Here is a 26,822-nt window from a genome sequence, read left to right as displayed (position 1 = left end):
TATGGGAGTTCCTCAGAAGGAATTGTTCCAGGTCAGAACACTGGGAAAGCAAGAATCTAGAACAGCATGTCCAGTAGAAATATATAGCAATAGAAGTATACTACCAGCCACATAGGCAATTAAAAATTTTCCAATAGCCACATTTAAAAAAGTAAAAAGAAACCAGTAAAATTAATTTTAATAATATAGTTTATTTAAACCAATATGATTAAAACATTACCAATTTGATATGTAATAAACACAAAAGTATTTCTCAGATATCCAGTGGATTTCATTGACAGCATATCTCAACTCAGACTAGCCATACTTCAGTTGCTCAACAGCCATATGTATTGGATAGCACAGATCCAGAATGAATGAGGTTAAATCCTGGGGCGGTTAAAACCAGAAGAAACCATGTGTTCCTGTAGGGACAATTCTGTTTCCTTATTTTTCTACGACAAATCTGGAACAATAGTTGGAGAGAAGGGAGAGATTGGTATCAAGAAATTGCTTAAAGCCATGGGAGTCTTTTATTCACTTACTGGGTTTTTCTGAGGTATCACGTAGAAAATCTGACTCTCCTACACACGAGTTGATTGAATGTCTCATGTGTGTGAAGGACTGAATGTGACCCCGGGAACAAAAAGATGAAAAAGATGTTAAACTGCCCATGATGCTTAGAAGTGTGCCCATAATAAACAAAGCCATAATAGAATACAAGTAGACAGAAAAGCAACAGTGTAGGAATCCAAGAAAGGCAGCAATTAATTTTTCTTGAATTTGCTTAAGCTGTAAGCTCCATGAGGGCTGGAACCATCTCTGTATTATTTGCTACTTTCTCAATAGTACCTGATACAGAGCTCAGGAAAACTTGGTTAAGTGGGTGAGTGAGTGAGTGAGTGAGTGAGTGAGTGAATGAATGAGGACTGGTCAGAGAGAAGCGGTTGAGGAGAAGCCTTACCTGTGACATGACGTTTGAGTTTGGTTTTGAACAACCCACTAGTCTTCACCTAAGAGAGTAGGACACTCGAAACCAACAGATCTGAACGTCCCGGCGGGTGAATATTTAGGGCATATTCAGTCAATAATATTTGGTATTATGAGGTAGGAGTGTAGATGGGGACAAAAGATAGGATGGGAAAGGTAGATTGGGGCCAGGTGGTGGCAAATGTGGAAGGTTTTTTTTAATGAATTGTTTGCAGGATTAGTCTATTCTAGCCACCTGCTGATAGCACTCGAGTGTGGTAAAAGTTCCCGCAATGCTAAAACAGACTTTTGCAGCGTATTGATCTCCTGTTCTTAGAGCTTTCAGAAAGCAATCAACCATCAGACAGCCAAATGGTGGTAAGTGACAGTATACATTCTTCAGACTCTACTGTACGTTGCTATTGAATTTTCCCCATCTCAGTTAACTTTTTTTTTCCCTCCTAAAAAAAGTTACTGAGAGAACAATATAAGCAGGGAATGAAATGAAAATGTGCTGGTTTACATTTCACCCCCAAATAATAGAATGGATTTTTTTTAAATGGGGAGAGGAGTGGCAATCTTTGCTCACTGTTATCATCAAGCCTCCCTTTAAGGATTTCTTATCTACCGAAAATATGAAACACACCATTCAACTGGTGATATTAACGCATAAATCCCAGGAATGCATCTGGAAATGTTTGTGCTATAAAAAAATAGAATGTTCCTGACTAATATGGTACTTTATAAATTCAATGTGCATATAGCAATAGCAAGTTTAGAGAGTGGCAATAAACAAAACCAAAAAAAAGTGGGGGGGTAGTTTATGAAGCTTATAAAGGCATTTATTCTGGCATTTGGGTAATTGGAAATTTGATTATGGCCAACACAATTTGGGTCCATGTTAAAAGAGATATGGTGCTGTGTGATAGAAAATAAAACAAAAATTAGAGTCAGCTATGTAAGGTTCCCAGTACTGGCTCCTTTTCTTTCTAGAAAGTGACTTTTCTCTCCAATCTTCTTATTTTCATCTGTAAAATGAAGTGATAAAAATAGTATCTAATTTTGAGTTGTTATGAAGTCAGATATTAAAGAAGTGCCAGACACATGCTAAGAGCTCAGTAAATACTAGCTATAGTTTCATCTTTCCTTGAGTAATTATCGAACATCTATGATGTGCTGAGTTCTAGAAATTCAGAGGTAAAAACCAGTTGACTTGAAAAAGTTCACTGTCCAATCTAACAAACATTTTCTAGAAAAGTATGCATCATTACACAGATTTAAGATATATGTTTCATACAGTAATGGGAATGTTTTTCTTAGGCTGTTCCACAAAGCCCGGAGTTTCTCAACCTCAGCACAGCTGACATTTAGGCTGGATAATTCTTTGTGGTGGAGGGCTATCTGAGCACATAGAATGGTTAGCCACATCTATGGCCTCTGCCCAAGATGCCAGTAGCATTCCCCAGCTGTGAAAACCAGACATTGCCAAGTGTCCCCTGGGAGACAAAATCATCCCTGGTTGAAACCACTGGCATAGCCTGATGGCAAATATTCCCAAGTCTTCATAAATTGGTAGGGGTAAACTGACAGAACTGAAAATAGGGAGAGGGAGAAGCACACTCCTTACTGAATAGGGAGCCTGACTGGGGCTTGATCCCAGGACCCCAAGATCATAACCTGAGCCAAAGACAGACACTTGACTGACTGAGCCACCCTGGCGCCCTAGTCCCTCAATTTTCTAGGAGCAAGAAAACCACTTTAGCCTAAACTGTCACCTCCCCCATATTTCCAGGGTTGAGCACAGAGCCAACTTGAGGATAGAGGGGTTCTTTGGTCTGTAATCATGTGTGGGTCCCAGGGAGTTTCTTCTGAGTGCTCCACTGTCCCTGTCCACCTGACCCCTTTCAATGCAAAGGCTCTCTGCTGCTTCCACATCATGTCTGTCCATGCACAGCCATTGCCTTGAGGTCTTATTACTTCCTTGGCAGCCCAGACAGGAGGAATTCAGGAACCTTCTAAACCCTCCTTTTGGTGCCCCTCCCCCCCCCCATGTGGACAAATCCCACCCACCTTAGGGTATGGAAAGTGACAGCTGTGATCTCTCCTTTGCTTCTTTAGCACATTCTAGAATACCTGCAAATTTTGTACCTTTTAATTTTTTGCCACTTTCTTTACCTATTTCTTCCAAAGTTTAGTCCTGAGGTCATAAACAGGTAATACTTGGGTTAACTACAGCCCCAGATAGGCTTTGTGTGGCTTACACAGTATTTGTTTGTTTAAGCTTGAATCTGAATCCTTTAAAGGAGGTAAGTGCTCTCCAATTTACCACAGACCTCATTGTTCCTTGATTTTCCTGCACCCAATGCACTTACCTGTTTGCATTACCTGCTGGGTACTTCTGGGCAATTTATGATTCCAACCCCTGGCCTCTACGAATGGAAAAACAAAACAGGTAATTGAGCACAGAGCAAATTTCTATTTGAATAGAGTGAAATACAGAGGAAAAATAACAGAGATTTGGATCTCAAAATACTGTCTAAGCCACATCTGAAAAGAAAAAGCAAAGGCGCTGCAGTTGAGGTGTAGACAGGATGTCCAGAGCCCTGACACTCAGCCTCCCAAGTTTAAAAACCACATGTCTGCTGAATGAGTACAAACCCTAACGATGACATTGGAGACTGCTCATCCTATGACAGCCATTTCCTTTGTCGTCCTGTCCCCTCTCAGGCTCAACAATCAAACTGTGTAACTTGCTCTTCCATACATCTGCCCTGCTCACGTCCTGAGTGATTCAGCTCCTTACATCCCCTCCATCCCTGAATGTCTGTCCTACTATTTCTAGTCAGAAGCTTAATTATCCTTTGAGTAGGAGCTCAAAGGTCATCATCTTATGCTTTCCCAAAGGTTCTTGTCACCTTTTCAGATTTATCCTTCTCTATCAGTCCATCAGCTATAGGAATTCCTCAGGAACTTCAGGGCTTTTTTTTTTTTTTTTTACCCCCTCCCTGGATTTCCTCCACAGTCACAGCTTTGGTGATAACCTTTTTGCAGGTGGCCCACATATGTATACTTCTAGCCTAGTAGGGACCACATATTTCATCGCCTTTTTGACATCTCCTTTTCGGATATCTCAAAGGCGTCTCAAGATAAACATGACTTAACCCATGACTTTTCTCTACTAAACCTATGTCCCCTTTTCAATGATGGCCACCACCAACTAGCCATCTGGTTTGCAATCAGAAACCTAGGAATCATCTAGGACATGCCCCTCTCTCTTTAATTTCATTTGCAAACCATCACGAATGGGGCTTATTTACAAGAGGGGGATAAACAGGCCCACTCAAAATGGTCTTTCTGACTCTTGTGCTTCTCCTTGTATGTTATTGGAATTTTGGATTCCTCCAGTGTTTTTGGAAGGTATCATCATCAACTCTGGGGCAATGATCGTTTATATTTCAGAACTGGTCAGGCTGAGAAGGAGAGTGCCTCAACCTGCAATGATTTCCCAGGATAAATATCACCATATAAAGAACTGTCCAAGTAGCCCACTCATTGCACTAGGTCCTCACCACCCTCTGTCACTATGAACCCAGCCACAACAGTCTAGGCTCTCTGGAGAAATAGAACCAACAGGATGGTTATATTTATACATTATATTTATAAATATAAATATACATGTATGTATGTATGTGTTACGAGGAATTGGTTCACATGATTATGGAGGCTGAGAAGTCCAAGATGTGCAATTAGCCAGTTGGACATCCAGGAGAACTGATGGTATGATTACAGTTCAGGTTCAAGGGCCTGAAAACCAGGAGAGCCAATGGTCTAAGATCCAGTGTGAATTCCCCAGCTTGAAGACCGTCAAGTAGAGACAGACAATTCTTTCTTACTCAGCCTTTTGTTCTATTCAGCCCTTCAGTGGATTGAACGAGGCCCACCCATGCTGGGGAGGACAATCTTCTCTACTCAGTCTACCTATTCAAATGTTAATCTCATCTGGAAATATCTCTGCAGACACGTCCAGAAATAATGTCTAACCAAATTCAAATCCCTGTGGTCCAGTCAAGTTGACACATAAAATTAACCATCCCAGAAATTAAACTTTGACATTTTCTTTTGAACCTGTTATTATTTCATCAGCTTCAACACTCATCCTGCATCAGTCTGGTCCCCTAAAGGGGCACACATCCCTTCTCTTAATTGGAACAAAGTCTGTTCCTGGAAGCAAATGTTGTATGCTGACCATTACTCTTTCTCCAAGGGAAAGATGAAGGTCATTTAAAATGCAGCATTTCCTGTCTATCCTGCCCAGAGCAATCTACAAATTCAATGCAATCCCTATCAAAATGCCATCAACATTTTTCACAGAGCTGGAACAAACAATCCTATAATTTGTATGGAACCAGAAAAGACCCTAAATCACCAGGGGAATATTGAAAAAGAAAATCAAAGCTGGGGTTATCACAATGTCTGACTTCAAGCTATATTACAAAGCTGTGATCACCAAGACAATGTGGTATTGGCACAAAAATTACACACAGATCAATGAAACAGAATAGAGACTCCAGAAATGGACCCTCAACTCTATGGTCAACTAATCTTCAACAAATCAGGAAAGAACATCCAATGGAAAAAAGACAGTCTCTTCAATAAATGGTGTTGGGAAAATTGGACAGCCACATGCAGAAGAATGAAACTGGACCATTCTCTTATACCATACACAAAGATAAACTCAAAATGGATGAAAGACCTAAATGTGAGACTTAATTGAACTTAATTAAAAAATGTAAATGGAGAAAAAAATGTAGCATTTCCTAAAAGTTAATTTTACAAAATATCAGTCTTTTTTATTCTTTTTTTTTTTTTAGAGAGGGAGGGGGAGAGGGGAGGGAAGGGGCAGAGAGAGAGAGGGAGAGAGAAAATCTCAAGCAGATTCCCCATTCAGTGTGGAGCCCAGCATGGGGCTTGATCTCATGACCCTATGCCATGACCTGAGCCGAAATCTAGAGTCAGATGCTTAACAGACTGAGCCACCCAGGTGACACAACAAAACACCAGTTTTGTGAGATACACTGGGAAAAAATTAGAAAGAAAAGATTTCTTAATAATTAAGTGTTCTTTCTTCACATTAGTTTTCAATACTGCACAATACATTACCACAAACTTAGCAGCATAAAACAACACCCGCAGCTTCCGTGACTCAGAAGTCCATGCTTGGTCTAGCTGAATTTCTGCACAGATTTTCACAGGAGTGAAATCATAGTGTTGGTCGAGCTATGTTCTTTTCCGGAACTCAGGCCCTCTTCCAAGCTCATGTGGTAATTGCCAGAATTCAGTTCCTTGTGGAGTTTGGAATCAGGCCCTCAGCAACTGGAGAGAGCCCTCTCTATAGGCAATCACACATGCCTGTTTGTTTTTCACGGTCAGCAGGATGACCCAGTCTCTCCTTCGAGGGCTTTCACCTGATTAAGTCAGGCCCACCCAGGAAAATCTCCTTTTTGATGAACTCCTATCAACTGATTTGGGACCCTTCATATTTGCCATATATTGTAGCCCATTTACAGGAGCAGTGGCCCATCAATTTCACATATCCCACCCTTGCTCGAGGGGAGGAGATTATATAGGACCCAGGGTTTGTAATCTTGGGGGCAATTTTAGAATTTTGCCTGCTGCCATCCAGATTGAGTTTGTGAATTAGCATGGTATGGGCTCTGAAAAAATCCTGGAGTGAAGAACTCGGGTTAACTTTGTTGCTCCCCAAATTAATTTGGCCTACATGTAAGCCTTATTTTCACGTAATACCTGTCATCATTTTTGAAATCAGTTTTCTGGGCTGTCCATGTTTTGGGATATACTGGAATGGAAAACCCCTGAGCCATGAAGTTAGACAGTTAGTATTCCAGTCCCCACCCTGCCTCTTCCCAATGGCTTCAGCTTGGGCAACTTCCCTGACCATGCAGAGCCTTGGTGAAACGTCTGAGGTACATTAGAACCTGCTTCTCATGGCTGTTATAACAATACAATGAAAGGAAGTAACACCTTGGAACATGTCTGGCATAGGTTAGAGATCCAGCAAGGTAAAAAAGCTTGATGGCTTCCTCCCTCTCCTTTTTCTTATGAAATTTTAGAAACAATTACAAAAAAGATACTCTATTGATGTTAAAGTCATATGAAGTTTCCAGATATCAGACATGAAGCTTCATAACAACCTTAGGCTAAAAAAATCTAAAATTAAAATTTAAGAGGAAAAATAATTCTTTATGCATGATAATTAATGTTTTAAACAGTCTTCCAACAATACTATCAGACCACAGAAAAGCCAGAAATGAATCATCAGCATATGTAAATAGATTCTGTGCTCTTCTTAACCACCCAAACAACAAAAACAGGAAAAATTTGATGTAATAGGTTTTTTTGTGTAATAGGTTTATTTGTGTAATAGGTTAAAATTGATTGAGACGTCTCAAAAATGTTAGTTACCTCTCCTTATATCCAGCAAAATAGTATGAAAAAGTCTTCAGCCACATAATGTAAAGAATAAACTACTTAATGCCTTTGGAACAAGTGCGAAGTTTTAGAGACAAAATATTTGATGCTTAGACTAACCTGCAGGGCAGTGTCTACATGATAAGTCTAAGTAGACTGGATTATAAAGGTACAAAATGACAAAACTTGCAGGTAACATTAAAACATTGTGATGATTGTGTGACCTTTAATAAAGTACTTACCCTTTCTAAGCCTCAGTTATAGTCTAAGAAATGGATATAATACTTGTGTCATAGGCATATTGTAAAGGTGCAATAGATAAAAACTAAGTGTAATGGTGTTACCTCTTAAGTATAAAGTTAATTGTTGAACAAGTTTAAGCTCTCATTTGGTCTCAACTGTTGTTGTGTTGTGCTTTTAAATCCTTGAATGAAAAGTTTGTGCTAAATTCTGAAAAATTCAAAAACTTTTGAGGGAAGTTCATGCTGGACCTCTTATTAAAAGGAAAAGAAAAACAACATGCTTGTATTATTCAATGTTGTTAGCCATTAAAAGAGGGGAGACAAGTGCAGAGAATATATTACTCATAAAATTCTTTCTAAATGGAATCCTTTGCAATATATCCCATGAGGCATCTGTAGGTCTTTAGGGACACAGAACAATTTATTGAAACTTCTGTGCAAATTGAAACTCATATTTGGAGCAATGTATTAAGAATCTATAGATCATTTATTCCTGTTCTTCGCTGAAGGAATTACAGAGATCACTTTTATTATACAAATGCTCCTTCAGTGATTAGAATTCCTTCTCTCTGGCATATGCATGAAAAATAAGAATAAGAATGAATAAGAAATGGAAACTGCTCTGATAGATAAATTGCATATATTCAAGAACAACGAAAACAGTGTGTGTGTATCATATTAAAAAAAATAAAATATATTGGGAACTCCTTGAGTTTCCTTCCTCAATAATGAGAAGCACAGAATGAGAATGTTCACTTAGAGTAATTTCATCAGCACACCAGTGAGGCCAGAATGAATGGTAGACAGAAATGTGAATAGGGTATCATTTTGGTATTACTTCTGCAAACACAGCTAGGAGAGCTAATGCTCATTTTAAACTGCATGTCAAGGCTTCAAAAGAGTCACAACAAATAAAGAAAAAAATCTTTTCCATTTCACTAGTTTCTGCTGGGAGCTACAACCTACCCAGTCCTTTCCTGGGCACTATCATCCAGGTAAGAAAAAGATGTTGACATTTCCCAGGACCACTAGGTAAGCTTGTATTAATTGCGCACTCCATGACGCCGAGGGGGCTGGCCTGAGAGTTTTGATAGTGTCTAAAACAGAGTTGGGAGTCACCCAGACCTGGGGAGACCTGACTTTGCTACTTAATGCATGAACTTGAGCAAGTCTTGACTTTTCAAGTCACTTGATTTTGGGATGCCTGGGTGGCTCAGTCAGTTAAGCAGCTGCCTTCAGCTCAGGTCATGATCTCAGGGTCTTGGGATCAAGTCCCACATTGGGCTCCTCGCTCAGTGGGGAGCCTGCTTCTCCCTCTGCCTGCAGCTCTCCCTGCTTGTGCTCTCTCTGTCTCTGACAAATAAATAAATAAAATCTTAAAAAAAAAAAAAAAAAGACTTGATTTCCTCATTAGTCACAGGGGACTAAACTCACTTCCCTTTTACATTCTCTATGGGTATTGAATAGGTAAATGTATTTGAGGCACTGAACTCACTATGCTGTGCACTGGCTACAGTGGTCGCTGTTACTCCTCTAACATCTGCCTGTGCTTGGCTTTCCCCAGCTGCAGCCTCTTAGACAAGGATTTTGGTGCAAGAAGTTTATTTGGGAAGTGATTCCAGGAAGCACAGATAGAAGTGTTGGAAGTGAGACAGAGAAGGGAAGGAAGACAATAATGGGTGATTTACTGAGCAGGTGACTGTTACATTAAGTGGGGCTCAATCCCACTGAGAAACTCTATGAGATAAAATAGAACACCTTCAGAATTATCCCACCCAAGAGGCGAGGGAGCTGGAGTATTTATCCACCAACAATCTGTTAACAGTCGAGGATTGCTTCTAAGGGAATTAACCTTTCTGCACATTTGGCTTGTCCCGCATGCTGGCCAAGCCTGTTCCCAAAGGCAGACAAATGACCTCAGCCAGAGAGAACTGAAAGGATTTCAGTAAGTAGCTTTCTGATTAAAGAGGTGAAGATGTAGGGGAGAGAGGTGAGGACATAGGGGATATGGGCAGAAATCCAACAAAATATGCTGCATTCTTAATAACCTAGACTTTGCTCATCTTCCCTCTGGCTCCTTGTCTGACGAGCTCTTCAGCTCCCACTGCTTTATGAGGTTATTATAACATAGGTAAAATCTCTCCAACTGTATTCTTAGGCATCTCATTGTTAAAAGACTTTAGGTTGGCAAGTTAGAGTGTATACCCTCTGGGTTGAGTGAATTTAAAGCTTTGAGCTTGGACATCCAGATTTTATACAGATTTGGTTTGGTGGATGTGTTCCAAGAGTTAACAACTGAACTGGGGGGACTGGTCATACACAAGTCCAAAGTGTAAATTTATAAATTTAAGGTGCTAGTGTGGGTGCAGTGGTGTTTTCTAAGAAGTGAGATGTGAAGTTTTGTCATGGAGAAATCTGCTGAAATACCCATTGCTTTTATCTAGTATCATTTCCCATTTTACTCTGAAATGTCAAGGCATCTGAATAGGGCCAGTGACCACTCATTGGGCAATCTCGAGGAAGCATCCTACTGAATTACTTTGTTTTATTAATTTTAAGAGGAAAGAGAGAGGAGAATTAGTTATTTCCCAGTTATGGCATAAGGAAAGCATCAAAGCTAAAGGTAAGTCTTCAAGTAAGAGCATAAAATTGGAAAACTTCTGAATATATACATTTTACCAATTAAAGTGAATAACAATCAGCTGGTGTCTGTTTATGTTCTTAGAAGGGTGGGAAGAGTAGAAAAAAGCATAGGCTTTGCTAAGGGGAAAAAACCTGAGATCTAAGCTCCACTATTTAGAAGCTGACTTATCAGGTAACTTAGTTCATCTTTCTGAGCATAGACCCCTCTTTTGTAAAATGGGCATTAAACCTACCTTATAGCACCGATGAAAGAATATGACATATAAATATGATATATATGGTATATAAAAGTGCTAGATTCCATCAATAGGTGAACAGATTAACAAATTGTATCTTTACAATGGAATGCTGCTCAGCAATAAAAGGAATGAACGAGTTATGCACAAAACAACATGATTAATCCCAAAGTAATTATGCTGGACCAAGAACAAAGAGGACACACAGTAGGGTTCCATTTATGTAAAATTCTAGAAAGTAAAAAATAATCTATCATGCCATAAAGCACATGTGGGATTGCTTGAGGATGGAGGAATCAGGAGGGGCGGGATTGATGGACAAGAACGGAAGTTTCTGGGATAATGGAGATGCTCATTATCTTGATGGCTGTGATGGTTACATGGGTGTACACATATGTCAGATTTTATCACACTTACACTTCAAATACGTGCCATTTATTGTATCTAATTATACCTTGATAAAGCTGTTAACAAAAATAGTGGTTAGTGACATAGAAGATTCTCAGTATATGTAATAATTCTTTCCTTCATGTGTGTTTATATGAACTTGACTCAACATGCTTGGGGTTAAATTTGTTGAGTCCAAATGAGTTGAGGCTATACAGAATTGACTTTCATTACTCTGTCTGCCTATCACCTCTTTCTTCTTCATGTAACAGGATCTTCCCTCTTTCGGTAAACTGTTTTTTCTTGGCTCAAAAACATGGTTCTCCTTGGAGTTGCCAATCACAGAGAACCAACACTTTGGCCACTCAGGGATGGGCACATACGGCAGACACCAGTCAATGCTGTGTGCCCAGTCCCCAACATCCCTGGGCTATGCTGCAAATAGCTGGTTACCTGCAACCTTCTTCAGTGGTTTGCCCTTGGGCTACTAGAGCTGCCTCACCTCTAGGGAGCCAGAGCTAAAAATATCTAGGAGATTATATTTCCTCAGGACAACCTGTGGTCAATGACAAGTGTGCAGTTGCAAAAGCCCAGCCCTCTTCCTTCAAGATGGGAACAAACTCTGATATGTGAATATGCTCCTGAGTTCCCTGTGAGATCAGAGGTTGGCCAGCGAGTCTTCTGAAATTAGTTTTGATTGACTGTTTTCCTCTTCCTCTTTCCTCCATTCCCTTAACATTTCCCACTGGGAGAACTTCCTTAATAAAACCACTTGTACTTGAACCCAACCTAAAGCGGGAAGGCAAGTGTCTTTGGCCTCGAGAGATTTGTTCAGGAATGGAACTGGGACCCCAATGGCCTGACTCATCAGAATCTTAGATATTTTTAGAATTTGAGCTGGGGGATGAGGGCTCTTTTTCATCTAATCAAGAGAAGTTAAGGATGTGATACTAGAGCTCCGAGTACCTAAATTCCTCATCTTGTAAAAGAAACTGTTTTGAAAGAAGTCAAGCTGAGAGAAACTCAGCGATGAAGAGAGAGACAGATTCCTCAGGATGTTTGCGGCAGTGATGCCAGTTATCTTTAAGAATGGGCACTCACTCTTTCCTTCTGGGGTGTTTTATGTCGGCCAATGGATACCATGGGTTTGGTTTCAGTTTCTGTCTCTTACAACAAAGGAGTCCTGACTAAAACCCCTGGTACACGGTCAGACTAGGCCTTTCTGCCCTTGCCACATGAAATTAGTCAGATGGACAAGTTAGAACGAATTGGATCAAACAAGTGAATTGCTTTTATTCAATTAGGTCGCAGGAAATATCCCATTTTGAACTTTCAAAATTTTGCCTTTCAGAATTGGAGCTCAAATAGATTTCTTTTTTTTTTTTTTTCTGGCTTAGAAATACAACTTGTATTTTGAGTTATAATCAAATATGTTATAATAAATCCATACTTCCATGTCAGTTGTTTTTAGTAGTTTAATCTGATTTTCTTTAGAATACCAAACTCTCCCTTTGAACAGACTGAGGTTTTCCCCACACCAGACAATTCTTTCTGGCTCCAGCTGGGTGTGTCCCACAATTCAATTCAATTCAACTCCAATTCAATTCAATTCAATTCTGACACTAACCACAGTGCAAGTCCTACAGGTTAAGGGCTCAGTCCCACAACACTGCCCCTGCCCCCCACCTCAGATGCCAATCATAAATCCCAGGATGTCACCTGTACTTCCGACCAACCAGCTCTAAATCGGAGGTTCCCATGACCCCCTTCCTGGGTTTGGTTATTTGCTAGAACAGCTCACAGAACTCAGAAATATTTACTTACTTTTATCAGTATATTATGCAATGAAGGATGTGAAAAAGGATACAGATGAATAGCCAGATGCAGAGATACATAGGGTGAGGTCCAGAAGGGTCTTGAACATAGGAACTCCTGTCCCCATGGAGTTGGGGTGTGCCCCCCTCCAACATGTGGTGATGTTCACCATCCCAGACACTGGTACTATTGAGATTTTTATGGAGGGATTTATTGTGTAGACCCGATCAATTGTTCACTCCAGCACTCTCCCCTTCCCCAAAGATGGGAGGTGGGCTGAAAGTTTCAAGCTTCCAATCACGGCTTAGTCTTTCTGGTGACCTGCCCCCATCCTGAGGATATCCAGGAACCCACCAAGAGTTGCCTCACTGGAACAGAAGACGCTCTTATAACCCAGGAAATTCCAAAGGTTTGAGGACCTCTGTGCCAGGAAATGAGGCAGAGACCAACTTATTTTCTTCTATTGTTTCATGGACCCATACATCTTACACCTCCACAACCCATAGATCAGAAAGAGATGCTGCAGGTAGAAATACCTGTTACTGAGCAAGGAGAGATGTGGGGCAGAATCATGCTGAATAGTTGCCATTATTCATGAAATCATCAGGGCATTCTGCAATTCTTACTTGTCTCACTCACTTTTCCTGTCAAAGGCATGAAGAACTCACCTACCCACTCAGGCAACTAGAAAGCATGTGAAATTATGGACTTTTCCCAGCACATCTTTGTGTTAAATAATCAAGGTCTTGGAAAAACATTATGTTGAGTCAGACTTTCCAGAAAAGAGGCATGTAGCTAAGAGAAGTATTAAATTATATTCAATTATCAAAGTATAGCTGATAGTAGTCAGACTGTCAGAGGGCAAGAACATAACCTATGTCATAAATTGGGACACTCTTTAGATAGATACAGATGTGACAACATACAATTATTGGGAATTCTGAGATTACTTTCAAAAGAAATCCTGATTGATAGTTGGGTCTAAAACATTAAACAAAGTAATGAAGAAGGCTATTACCTTGTGATCAAGTTAATTTGTATATTGGGACCCACAAAATAGCAGCCACCCCAGTGGCCCAGCCCACGTCACAAATCTAAACCAAAGTCAGCCTGCTCTTGGGAGAAATATTTCCCTGTCAGGGAAACCTAACACACACCAATAACAACCCTCCAACTCAACTTTAGCTAGCTTATGTTACCCAACAAAATGGGACCTGTTAGCCTTATAAGAGGATCCCCAACCTTCTAGCCAAGGAAGCCCAATTTCCATGTTGCCTTTACTAATGCTGTGTAAAACTCCCTCTTGCCCTAAATCCTTCCAGAAAAATATGCCACTGCTTGTGAGGCACTGTATTACCCTAATCAATGAATTGTTTCCCCTTGAATAAAGGAAATCAAACTCATTACTAAATTTAGTTTTGTCATCTGACTTAAAAACAATCAGATCTAGGGGTGCCTGGATGGCTCAGTCAATTAGGCATCTTACTCTTAATATCGGCTCAGGTCACGACCTCAGGGTTGTGAGATTGAGCCCCTTGTTGGGCTCCACACTCTGTGTAGAGTCTTCCTGAGATTCTCTCTATCCCTCTCCCTCTCCCCCCTGCTTCCCAAATAAAAAAATAAATAAATCTTTTAAAAAGATAAACAACCAGGTCTAAATTTAAACCCTGGTTCTGCCATTTACTAGCTGCATATTTCAGTTTTCACAATAGCTCCATTATTAACACCATGAATGTAGCAATCACATTGGTCATAGTCACAGCTACATTTAAAGAGAGTAATATGTAACAGTGATAACAATAACAGAAAATAATTTTGATTACTTCCCATCTGCCAGAGGCCAAGCCCAGTAAACAAATAAGCACTTACCTCACTGCTAAAGTGCAGTTATTATGCCTATAAAGTGAGTTATTATGCCTATTTAATGAATGAGCAAATTTAGGCTTAGAGCTCAAGTAACTTACCTGAGGTCACAGAGATAGGATGTGATTGAACTGGAATTTGAATTCGAACTATCAAATTTATAAGCTAATTTACAAAAAAAAATTGTTGCAATTAAGAAAGGTTGGGGGGGGATGAAGGGAAGAGGGAGAGAGGATTAATAAAGGGAAACCTCACTAAAATAAAGCTGGGAGGCTGGAAGAGGGTGCACTGATGCCCTACCGCTCCCTGCCAATTGCAGATGGAACAGAAGAGATGGACCTTGCTCAGGATACTACTTTAGGTACTACTTGCCTACCCCAGCAGGAGGAAGAAAGGTTTTCCTCTGCCCCTGGTAACAGCCCAGCCAATGAGAGACAGTCACAGCTCAGCCAATGAGAAGCCACTATATTTACAACATCCAGTTTATTTCAATTACTTTTGTTTATAATAGCCTCCCAGGTCCTATCCCCTATGAAAGAGTATTCCTCTCTTTTATTTGGTGGATTTGCTAATGATTTTTGCTCTAGCTCCCTTGTCCTGGATTGCAACTTTCTGCTATTCCCAAATAAACCCCCCCCTCTTTTTTTTTTTTTAAACTGGTAAGCTAACTAGCAGTTTTATTTCTAAAGTTAAAGGATGAAAGCAAAGAAAAGGGATGGGAGGAAAGGGGCAATGAGGAGGAAGGATGAGAGGGAGAGAATAATGAGAAAAAAAAGTAAATGAAAAAGGAAAGGAAGAGAGAAAATATCACAGGGTTGTGGTGAGGTCTAATTGAGACACGTAAAGCCAGTTCAGTGTGCAAGGTACTGTCACAACATAGTATTGATACATATCAGTACTCCTTGGGGATTAAATGTCAGTATCAATGGAAGAAACTGCTGTAAATAAGGCAGTATAAAGCAAAACAAATTAAAAAAGAATGACTAGGCCTGTCCTTTATTGAAATTATAGGCAAATGCATTGTCCTAACTCAGTCAGAGACACAGCATTGTCTGTCCATTGAGCAAAGAGGATGGATATGCTTAACAAGGGAAATGTCACAAGAATATTCTCCTATAGACATGACACTCACTTTCAACAATCTAAGAATTTCACCACATTTGCTTCATCTACCCCTTTCCTTCTCTTTCTGCTTTTATGTTATTGAAATAAAACCTGGGCATTGTGACATTTCACCTCTAAATACTTCAAGACGCATGCCTTTTAGGTGATTAATTTCTGTCATAACCACAGTCTCAGCCTAGGTTCTCTCCAAAAGCAGAGCCTAAAACAAGTACTTGCATGTACGTTGTTATTTTGGGAAATGATCCCAAGGAACAACATGGAACTGAGAACAGTGAAACCAAGGAAGAGGCAAAGCCAATCCAAGTATGTACCTGTGGGCACCTGGGCTTGATTCTGTTAAGAACCCTGAGGAATTGTGGGACTTCATTCAAATTGTGTCTTAAGTGACTGAAATGGGGACTATTTATCCACTGGCTCCCATGCCTTGGTCAGGGATGCCCCATGGGGTGAGTGTTAACATTCTTACACTCCCGGGTGTGCAATGGAATGCTTCAGAACCAGAAAAAAATGGGTGGAACGTTTCCCCACAGATGTCCTTCAGCAGGCAACAGAGAAGCCCTGAGCAGCCCAGAGCAGAAAGTGAGAGATCCGTGGTGCAGTTTAGGGGAGGTGCTGTCATGTTTCTTTCACCTGCACAACTCTGAGTACAACAGCAACAGCTCGAGTGAACACGGAGCTGGGGAGGCCAGAGGCAGGACCCAAGGAAGACCTGCCTGACACAACTAGAACGCCATTGCCACAGCTAATCGAATTCATTCTAATGCCTTGAGATCATCTAACACCAGTCCAAAATCGGATTCTCCCAATGGACCCAAAGAGGTCTTTGTAGAGTTGCTTTGATCTAATTAGGGTCCAAACAAGCATCTCAAATTGTGTCCTTAATCAGTTAAGGTTATGTCCTTAAATCTCTTTTACTCTAGAACAGTCCTCCTTCCCCTTTTCAAATACCATTGATTTACACACACACAAAACCCGTATCTGTTGTCCTAAGACTGTTCCACATTTCAGTTTTGCCTCATTAGAGAGACCTTTCACATTATTTCTCTATTCCCAGTATGCCTGTAAATGATCATAAACTTGATAGTCTTTATTAAGCTCAAATGACTTTAATGGCAAGAAAACATTGTAAGTGACGCCATGTGCTTCAAAGCGCATTCCCGCTGAAGACACATGCAGTGGAATGAATGGTGACCCCCCAAAAGTTATGTCCACCTCCAAATGCCAGAACCTATGAATATTACTTTATATGGAAAAAGATGTGATTCCTTTAAGGATCTGAAGAAGAACGTACCCTAGGATACCTGGGTGGACTCCAAATGCAAGCATATGTATACTTAGAGAGGCAGAGGAAGTCTGGGAGAGCCCCACAGATTCTAGTGCAAAGGGAGCAGAGATTGAGGTGATGTGGCCACTAGCCCAGGAACCCCAGGGCAGCATCCAGAAGCTGGAAGAGGCCTGCAGTGGATTCTTCCCTAGGCTCCCTGGAGGGAGTGCTGCAGTGCTGGATTTCAGCCTTCTAGCCTCAAGGATTCTGAGATGGTAAATTTTAGGGAGGTAGGGCTCTAACAGCCTGATCCCCTCATTGTCAAGTTCCCCACAAACTTTCCTTTGAACAGTTCCACTCACTAATGAGTGTGGCCTGCATTAATCACTATTTAAGAGAATAGAATGGTGATTTCTGGACTCTTTCTCTCCTTCCTGCTTCATTAAGAGTTCTTTATAAGATGGACTTTTCATTAGAATACTGGCTTCTTTGCTTATTCGAAAATGAAAATGCAATTCATGCAGGAAACTCTAAGGGTAAATATTTCATTCCTCCCCTTATATTTATTTTTTTGTAGATTTTATTTACTTACTTGAGAGAGAGAGAGAGTGTGGGCACAAGTGGGTGGAGGGGCAGAGGGAGAAGCAAACTCCCTGCAGGACGGGGGGGGGGGGGGGGGGGGGGGGCTTGATCTCAGCACCCTGGAATCCTGACCTGAGTGGAAGTCATAGACTTAACTGATTGAGCCACCCAGGTGCCTCACATTTCTCCCTTTTTAATTGCTATACCCCCAAGTAAGGAATTGTCCATGATAGTACTTTTTTTTTCCTTAATTTTAAGACTTTATTTTTTAAAGAACAGCTTTAGGTTCACAGCAGAATTCAACAGAAAGTACAGAGATTTCCCTTATTACCACCGCTCCCCTCCCCCCACAAACACACTCAAATGCCTAGCCTCTCCCTGCTGGTCAATATATTTCCACCAGAGTGGTGTATTTGTTGCAGTGGATACACAATAGGTGTTGTATATTCTACAGGTTTGAATGGATACATACTGACATGTATTCACCATTCTGGTATCATAAAGAGCAGTTTCTCAGCCCTAAAAATCCTCTGTGTTTTGCGTATTGGTGATAGTAACTTAAATCCTTCTTTGCATCACTGTTAATACCTACTTCTCTCACTAGACTCTAAACTCTGTGAGAGCAGAGAATTTGTCAGCCTTCCTCACTGCCTAATCTGTAGTGCCTGCCACAGGGAAGGAGCACCCCTAACGTGCTCTTAATCAATTGTTACTATCCCTAAGAGATCCCAGAGCCCGAAAGGAATGTAGAGCCAGAGAACCCACTTCTGCCAGTCTTTCCCTCTGACCACAAAGAGGGGCGGGGCCGGACGCAGGGGGCCGGGCGCTCGGGAGCGGCGGGGAGGAGGGAACGGGGGCGCGGTCGGGCCCGCCCCTCTCCTCCCTCCTGCCTCCTCCCTCTCCGACCTCCGCGGCCCGCGCGCACTTGGCTCCCCCGCGCCCGGTTTCCTGTTTAAGATGGCGTCCCCCGCAGCAGCGCAGGCCTGGAAACTTCTGCGAGACCTGGTGCTCCGGCCCCCGCTGCTGGCGGTCAGGTCCCAGGTGAGCGCGCCCTGTGGCAGGAGCCCCGCGGCCCTCCTCGCCGCCGCCTCTTCTCTCCAGGCGGCGAGGGCGGGGCGGCGCGGGCTCTGCAGCCCTGGAAGCGACGCGGGGAGCTGCGCCGGGCGCACTGGGGACCCCTAGCCCCCGCTTGGATGTGGCCCCGGGGCCTAGGGGGGCGACGCCTAGCTCTCAGCAGTGGCTGGCGTCGGTTCCCTGGGCTCACGTGGAGAGCGCCGGCACCGCACCTGGCGCTGCGTGGCCAGTCAAGAAGTTCCTCGGGCCGGGTTTTGGAGTCCTGAGGTTTTATTACCCGCTTGGTCAGTTCAGCTTTGGAAACCTCTTGACCTCTGAGCGCATTTGTTAGGCCACGTGATGAATGTGCCTAGAAACCTAACTCAGCCTGGCTGGTATTAGTAACTCACCTCCCTGAGGAGCTTTCTACAGGGTGACTGGTTTTGCCGACGTCAGGGCGCTTGAGTTGGTGAAATGTGGGGGTCAAGGAGAAAAGTGGGAAACGCGCTCCCTTCTTTCAAGGAGCACTCCGTCCCATCACAAACACGTCACAGCATTGTCCCTGTCCACTTTCTTCTCCTTTATGGAGACTAGAAACCTACGGAGGCCCGGGTGCTGTTCGAGCTTGGCTTCCAGTAGATTCTCCCTTCTGCAGAATGGCAAGAGTCAAAGAATTCAGAACCCTTTGGGGAGTTTTGATTTGGTGATGACTCTTGCAGAAATCGCTCAACTGCTCAATTTCTGATTCTCCGTAAATAACCTCTTTCCTCTTTTAAAAAAGGGCAGTGTGGGGCTCAGCCGCATAGAGCAACGTCCTTGTTCATTTTCTCATTTTTAATTTATGAGAGGCAAATTATCACTCATGCAAATTTAACCAGGATATGCATAGTATAGTTTTTAGAAAAAAAATGAAAAGATACCTACTAATGATTTTTTGAATTACTCTAAGCTTTGGCTAATTATAACACATGCAAGGTTTTGTTTCCCCCCTTCTCTTTTCATTTCCTGACTTCTCATTTCTCTGTTTTTGTTAATGTAAATTTAAAAGGTGCTAATACGTATTACTGTAATAGCCTTAATAGGCACTCAACAGTATGGTGGGATAGCAAAAGGAATGGCAGTTTTGTCTAATTAAAATCACTAATAACTATTGTAATAGAGTGAGAAGAATACCTCCAGGTGATCAAGTCCTATTCATTATTTAAGTGTTACAAAAAACAAGAACTGTGGTGCTAACTATGAGTGTAGACTTGAATTGATGAGAAACATGGGGCCCAGGGCAGTGAAAACTCAAGCAAAGCAAGTAATTGTGCAGAGAAACCTAAGTGTTTAGCTGAGGTGTGATTGGGCGTCCTGCCTAACCAAGAAATGAGAGCCTGAACACAACACTCTATAGAGAATCTGGGTGGGGACAGATAGCCTTGGTTTGGTAAGAAGACTAGGTGAAAGGATCCATTACCTCACTCCATCTAGTAGTGTTGATTTACATTACTTGTGGATGCTGTGTTATCCTGTAAACACAAGGTTTCAAAGATGAGAATTTTTTTAAGTTTGGGAGAGCAGATAGCGTCCAAGACACTGTCTTACAAGCTTGACATTAGCAGGCATCTAGTCCGACCAGCTCATTTCACAGGTGGGAAAATTGAGGCCTAAAGAAGTTCAATGACTTGTTCAAGTTTGTAAAGAGAGTTTGTGGCAGAACTGATTCCAGGGTAGTTTAAGTTTCTATTACACCAGACTGTTGCTTGGTGAGTGTAGACTTCCTCATGAAAATGCATTATTGTTTATATTTAGGTTAGTCTGCTTGCCAGGTAGGAACTATATCACATTGAAGTCTTAGAACTACTGACACACTTTTATTATGTCTTTATAACCGTCTTAGAATTGATAATAATAGGGGCCCCTGGGTGGCACAGCGGTTAAGTGTCTGCCTTCGGCTCAGGGCGTGATCCCGGCGTTATGGGATCGAGCCCCACGTCAGGCTCCTCCGCTAGGAGCCTGCTTTTTCCTCTCCCACTCCCTCTGTTTGTGTTCCCTCTCTCGCTGGCTGTCTCTGTCTCTGTCTAATAAATAAATAAATAAATAATCTTTAAAAAGAATTGATAATAATAGGTGAGTATTGCTCATGACTTGTAAGGAACTCTTCAAATTCTTGGCTACCTTTTAGTATCTATTCCATCTGAGTCTCCTTTGATGTTGTGCCTACATGTTTACTTGACTGTGCAAATATTACAATTGAACATGACCCCCCACCCCTTTTCCACAAAACCTAAAAATCCTCACTAAGATCTCAGAAATCTGTTGCCATTCTTGACTCAGACCTACTTTGTACCGGACCTTAGGCAAAGCTGTTGGGTGTAAGAGGTAAAAGGCCCGTTTCTGCTTTAGAGAAGTAACTTTAACCACTCACAAAGGTACTCCTAGAATGATACTTTACCCCCCCCCCCCACGCAGCTAAATTTAACATTTGACACCTATTCCAGAGGTTTAATGTCATTGACATTTTTTATTTCCTCTGCTCTTGGCTTCAGTGTTTTGGCTTATGACTGATGTTATATTTTTAGAGGGCCCCCTTTAGCCACTTCTTATTTTCATATATTTTTTATTCAGCCTATGTGGAGGACCGTACTTTTCTAGGTGCTGATATTTGGGGTAAGTGAACGAAGTAGGCAGAGTACATGAGCACATCATACTTTATTTTCATAAGGGTGGGGAAGGGCTTGGCTGTTCATACATAAATAATAATTTGATTTCAGCCAGAGACAAAGGCTATGAAGAGAATAAAACAGGATCATGGGATGGAGAATGACTAGCTTAGCCAAGAAGGTGAGTGTAGATCAGATGGTCATGGGAAACCCAGTTTGACAAAGTTAGGTTTTGTAGTTTTGTTTTGGTCTGTTTTTTTTTATTGCGATGTAACGCATGCACTAAAAATGTGCATACTATAAGTGAACAGCTTAATGAGTTCCCACAAATTGGACATGCCCAGGTCACCAGATCCAGATTAAAAAGCTCATCATTTAGCGGTAACCCAGAGGGCCCCCTGGTGCTCCTACTTGTTGCTACCTCCACCCTGGAAAGGGTAACCCGTCCCCACACTTACACCACCATTCCACGGCCTTGTGCCTTTTTGTACTTTATGTAAATGGAATTGTACAGTGTGGACTCGCATTCTCAACATTATGTTTATGAGATTCTGGAGGTGACTTTTTGATATTTGAGCTGAGAACTGAGTAACGAAAAGTAGCCAGCCAGATGAAAGTCTGGGGAAGAGTGTATTGGGCAGAGAAGACAGTCAGTGCAAAGACCCTGAGGAGGGAGTGAGCTCAGCGTGTCAAGTAGTTAAAGAGGGGAAAGTGGTGGTACTAATAGTAGTCTGAGGTAGACGGGGCCAGATCGTGTGAGGATTTGCAGTGTCTGATAAGGAGCTTGTAAGAGCCTAGAGTGGTTAAGTGACTGGCCCAAAATTATTTAGCTTGTAAAAAATAGTTGGGTCTGAACCCTAGTCCTGGTTGCTGAAGACAAGACATTTAATCACTGTACTGTATACTTCTTATTATAGACCTGGGCTGGCTTTGAAACTTTTAGAGAGAATGTTCTGTGAACTCAGCACCCCAGTAAAGATCTAACCATTGGTAGGGCTCTTTTCACAGTTAAAGGCCATGTTGCCATGTCCAAATAGTCGGCTAGGAGAACAGGGTGCTGCATTACATGGCAGTGTGATATATAGCAAGGCACGGCCATGGTGGGCGCAGAGATTGTGACACAGAGCCCATTCCATCGGTCATGTCTTAGGGGAAATCTTGGTTGAGGGCACAGTTTAAATTTTAAATAGCTAATGGTAATTCTAAGCATGATATTGTTGCCTTTTTTGTACATTTTCCCTCTCATAATGGCAGGGTGAAGTTCATAGAGCTCTGTTGTAAGAGAAGCAGAGACACTGTGGGAAACACTGCCCGCCAGGTCCACAACTGTAGAATCGTTGTGCGGTTCTCTGTGAAGCCCAGAGCTTCTGTCCAGGAACTGAGAGGGGAACAATACTGTCGGAGGAATCTGGTTAGACCCATGCCCTTGCTCTTGTGTACTTTAAAACGGATGGCTCCAGCTTAATTTTCTCCTCTCTCAGGTCGTAGGAGGAGAAAGATGGATGCGTGGCTTTTAGAAGTGAAGGACTAAAGGTTCTGTGCAAGTCCTTCTCAGCCAAATGAGGCTGTGGAGGCTGTGCTTGGAAGTTGTGACTCACCTATATGTGCCTTCTTGCCTAAAAGAATAAGTTTTTTTTTTTTTTTTTTTAAGATGAAGTATAGCTGCAATTTCTGCTGTTAGAAAAGGAAATTTATCTCAGATAATTTAGATGCTAAACTATTGACCTGTGTGGGGAAGACCTTTAAGTGTCCCAAATTGGTTTTGTTTACTGTAAATGAAACTTATCTTTTATGGGCAAGTGGTGGAGTGCACAGGCCCAGAGTAGTGAGAATTTTGCTGCCCCCGTATCCTAGCCCAGTTTTGCAGGCACAATGCCCAGAAAGTCCCTGAAATAATGTCTCGTATTTGGGGGAGGAAGAGAAATTATGTAAGTAACCTCAGATCATTTGTCCTTCAATTCTCTTTACTACTCAGTGTGGTATTGTCACTTGATCTATCGCTTTCTGTTACTCGATGGAAGGATTTTGCCTGAAGAGCTCGAGAGACTTGTACACGTTTGAGCAAATGGTAAAATCAGGATACTAATGACATTTTGGGAAATAATACTCAAGTCGGTCTGGTGAAAAAGATGAAAGTGGGGAGGGCATTCCAGGGGGAGTGGGCTGCAGGCAAAAGCAGAGGGCAGAGAGAAGGTGGGGAGATTAGAGGAGTCATTGTCACCAGTTTGGTAAGGAGAAGGGGAGGGCTGATGGTGATCGTTTAGGCAAATGAGGAAGGAGGATGGGCTGTAGAAAGCCTAGAACTCAGCATGTATAGAACTCCATAACCCAAAAACCAAGCAAATACTGTTCCTTTAGTTCATTTTCTGAGCACTTAATCTGTGCCCAGTGCTGTTTGGTGTAAGCTCCCTGGAGGTGGAAACTATGTTGACTTGTTCTTCCCTATAAATCCACTGCTTAAGAGAATTCTGAGCATATAGATGCACCTCATTAATGAATGCTGTATGGCCGAGTGAATGCAGAAAGGAGATACAGGGGGCTACTCTCAGGGGGCTCATAGTTTGGTGGCAAAATTGGCATGTAAACCAGTAACTATACTAGGCAGTAGAGCTGTGTTGCCGGTCTTCTAAGGCACTGCTTGTTCGTGCACTGGGGCACATGCTGTGCCCTCCCTCTGAAACACCGTTCCCTATGATCTCGGGCGGTGTTCCCTTCCTTCATTCACCTCTCGCATTCAGTGTTAGATCTTCAGACCCGGCTTTCTCCAGTTTTTTTTATCTGATTCTCCCCCTCCCCGGGGATTATTCTCTGCCCCTTTCTTGCATTATTTAGTAGTTTACCTGATGATTTACCCTGTGTTGTTTGTTTGTGTATTTATTTATGGTCTGTGTTCCTCCCTCTCCTACAAATATAAGATTGTAAGCTCTGTGAGGCCAAAGATTTTCTTACACACCGCTGTTTCCCCAGCTGGCCTGACTAGGTAGTCAGTAAGCTTTTATGGCCTTCATGAGTGGGCAGGGTATGCAGAGAAGAGCCAGAGGCAGGTAAAGTAACAGAAGTTGAGCCATGATGCAGATAACGGAGTCAAGAAAGGAAGGAAGCGGCTGTAGAAAGTCTGCTTGTGAAAGGGCTTTCATAATAGGACTGGTCATTCCTCATCTGCCAGAGATCCATGCAGAGTGAGCTCTACACATGATTTCTTTAAGCCTTGCAACATTACCGCAGAGGCGATTGGACTGTCTTCATGATACATGTAAGGGAACAGGCATACAGGGGTCACGGAGTCACCTGCTTAAAATCATAGTGCCTGGGAGTCACCTGCCTCATGCTGACAAGCCGCTTAGGCTGTTAAAACATTAAACCATATTGCTAAAGGATCCTGCGTGGGCTGAACCGTCCGGTTGCACCGATTGCTTACATTTGCCCATCTCTTTGCCCCGGGCGGCAGGCACCTTTGGTCGTTTGGGCTTGTGCTGACTCAGCTGTAATAGTCAGTGCTGCACGGTTGTCTTCTCCAGGCTCTTATCTGCCTCTCTCCTCCCCTGGCTTCAGAGTCTGGGAAACAGAGCAAGAGAGGAGAAAAGGGTATGAGTTCTGCATTCAAACAGAACTAAGTTGAAATCCTGGGTCTGCTAGGTTCTTGCTTTGCAAATTATTATACTTGGCTGAACCTCTATTTATTGTTCTCTGAAAAGGGCTAATTCTCATAGACGGTTACAAAGAGTACATTTGACATTATAATGATATAGTTGGCTCACAATGATTAATTCTGTCGCAGTGAATTTGAAGCTAAATTTACTTTCATTTTTTTTAGGCTTGCTTAAGCTAGAAACATTTTCCTTTCTCAGATCTGATAAACATGTGTTGTTTGCTGCCATCTCAGGGTTAGGCTCTGGCTTGGTGTTTCCATGTGTTTTATTTCACTTAATCCTTGCAACAACCACGTGAGATGAAATGATTTCTTTCCGTTTACATCTGGGGAACTTGAGGCTCAGAGAATCCAAGGCCTGCCTCCTGGGCCCCAGTTGTTCATTATTGCACAGAAGGCATGAAGTGAAGATATGTAGAGGCCCAAGGTAGCAGTGGGGAAGGTCTCATGGGGAGCTCATTTGCACCATCCTGGATGTGGGTCATTCCAGAAATGTTTGCACATCTTGGTGTTGACTTAGTAGTGATGGCTTCTGGACCTCATGTACGTCAAAGATTTGGGGTGAGGGGCATTTGACGACTAGACCTTGGTCAAAACATGTACCAAAGGGCAACCAGCACACGCCCTTTGCTGTCTGCACAAGTGCAAAACACTTCTTGGAGGGTTTCAGGAATGTTGGAGAAGCTGTGAAATTGCATTGCCTTTGCAGGGTGGGCTTTGAGGAATGCTAATGGAGGATGGAGTTTCCTAGTGTTCTGAGTTCAGACTTTGATCAGTGTGCTGATGTCATGGCCAGCTTTTACCTCTTTCTAGAAAAGGTTCCAAAAGAATAGCACTTCAGCACCAGTCATGAAGGCATACATTTCTAATGTGTAACTCTATAATTTATTTTTATTTTAAAGTTGGGGTGATTTGATGTAATGTATAAATTGATCCTGAAGACCTGGCAAAGCATTAAGAGTAGGTCTGTGTAAGTGTGGGACCTGTGAGTGGGGGTGGGATGTGGGTCTGGCCTCTCTTTTCCCACCACTCTCCACTTCTCCATGTGCTTGATCCATTTCCATTTTTGGGCTGTCTGCGTCCCAGGGTTGTGACTCGTGGGTACTGAGGAATTTCAGGAGGGATTTTGAGTTGTCCTGTGAATTTTGAGGTGGGGGAGCAGTCAGAGATGAGGCTGGAGACAGAAGCGGGGCAGGCACCATTCTGCTGATCCTGGCGAGTCTGGTAGTGGAGTTAAGGTTTGTTCTTGAGGGCAATGGGGAGTCACTGAAGAGTTTGAGAGTGAGGCGACAGGGGCAGTTTTATGCTTTAGAGTACCCTTTCTGTATACAAGATGAAGAGGGTTAGAGGAATCCAAGCATGGAGATCATTTGGGAGACTGTTGAACTGATTCAGGGCCAGTAGTAGTTATGTCAGGAGAATATGTGTAAATCAGGACTGGGATCAGACTGCCTGGGTCTAAGTCTTGCCTTCAACACCGATAACTTTTGTGGTCTGTAACAATTATAAATTTTTTAGAAGATTTTATTTATTTATTTTAGAGAGAGAGAGTGTGTGTGAACGAGTGCAAGCAGAGGGAGGGGCAAAGGGAGAGGGAGAGACAGAATTTCAAACAGGGTCTGAGCTGAGTGTGGAGCCTGATGTGGGGCTTGATCCCATGACCTTGAGATCATGACCTGAACCCAAATCAAGAGCTGGATGCTTAACTGACTGCACCCCTTAGGTGCCCCAACTATTACATATATTACTGTAAGATTAACTTTTCCTCATTTCAGTATCTCTGCAAACTGAACTTTTTTGCACACTTGTAATTGATTGACAGGTTTCTCTCTCTCTCTTTTTTCCCCCCTCCAATGATACATAAAATGGGAGAAGATGGGG

At 42.2% G+C, this 26,822-nt stretch overlaps 1 protein-coding gene across 1 annotated transcript in view; it reads left to right on the top strand.

Moving 5' to 3' along the window:
* The first annotated feature begins 18,446 nt into the window (after window positions 1-18,446).
* SUCLG2 (succinate-CoA ligase GDP-forming subunit beta) overlaps window positions 18,447-26,822 on the top strand; it is a 256,096-nt gene continuing 247,720 nt past the window's right edge. The window contains exon 1 of the mRNA XM_026501201.4: window positions 18,447-18,635. Within this exon, the coding sequence (XP_026356986.2) occupies window positions 18,552-18,635 (84 nt within the window). The 5' untranslated portion in view covers window positions 18,447-18,551. The remainder of the gene's footprint in view (window positions 18,636-26,822) is intronic.

This window comes from Ursus arctos, unplaced genomic scaffold (genome assembly GCF_023065955.2).
Source record: "Ursus arctos isolate Adak ecotype North America unplaced genomic scaffold, UrsArc2.0 scaffold_14, whole genome shotgun sequence".
NCBI lineage: Eukaryota > Metazoa > Chordata > Mammalia > Carnivora > Ursidae > Ursus > Ursus arctos.
This window is presented reverse-complemented; position numbering and strand designations above follow the sequence as displayed.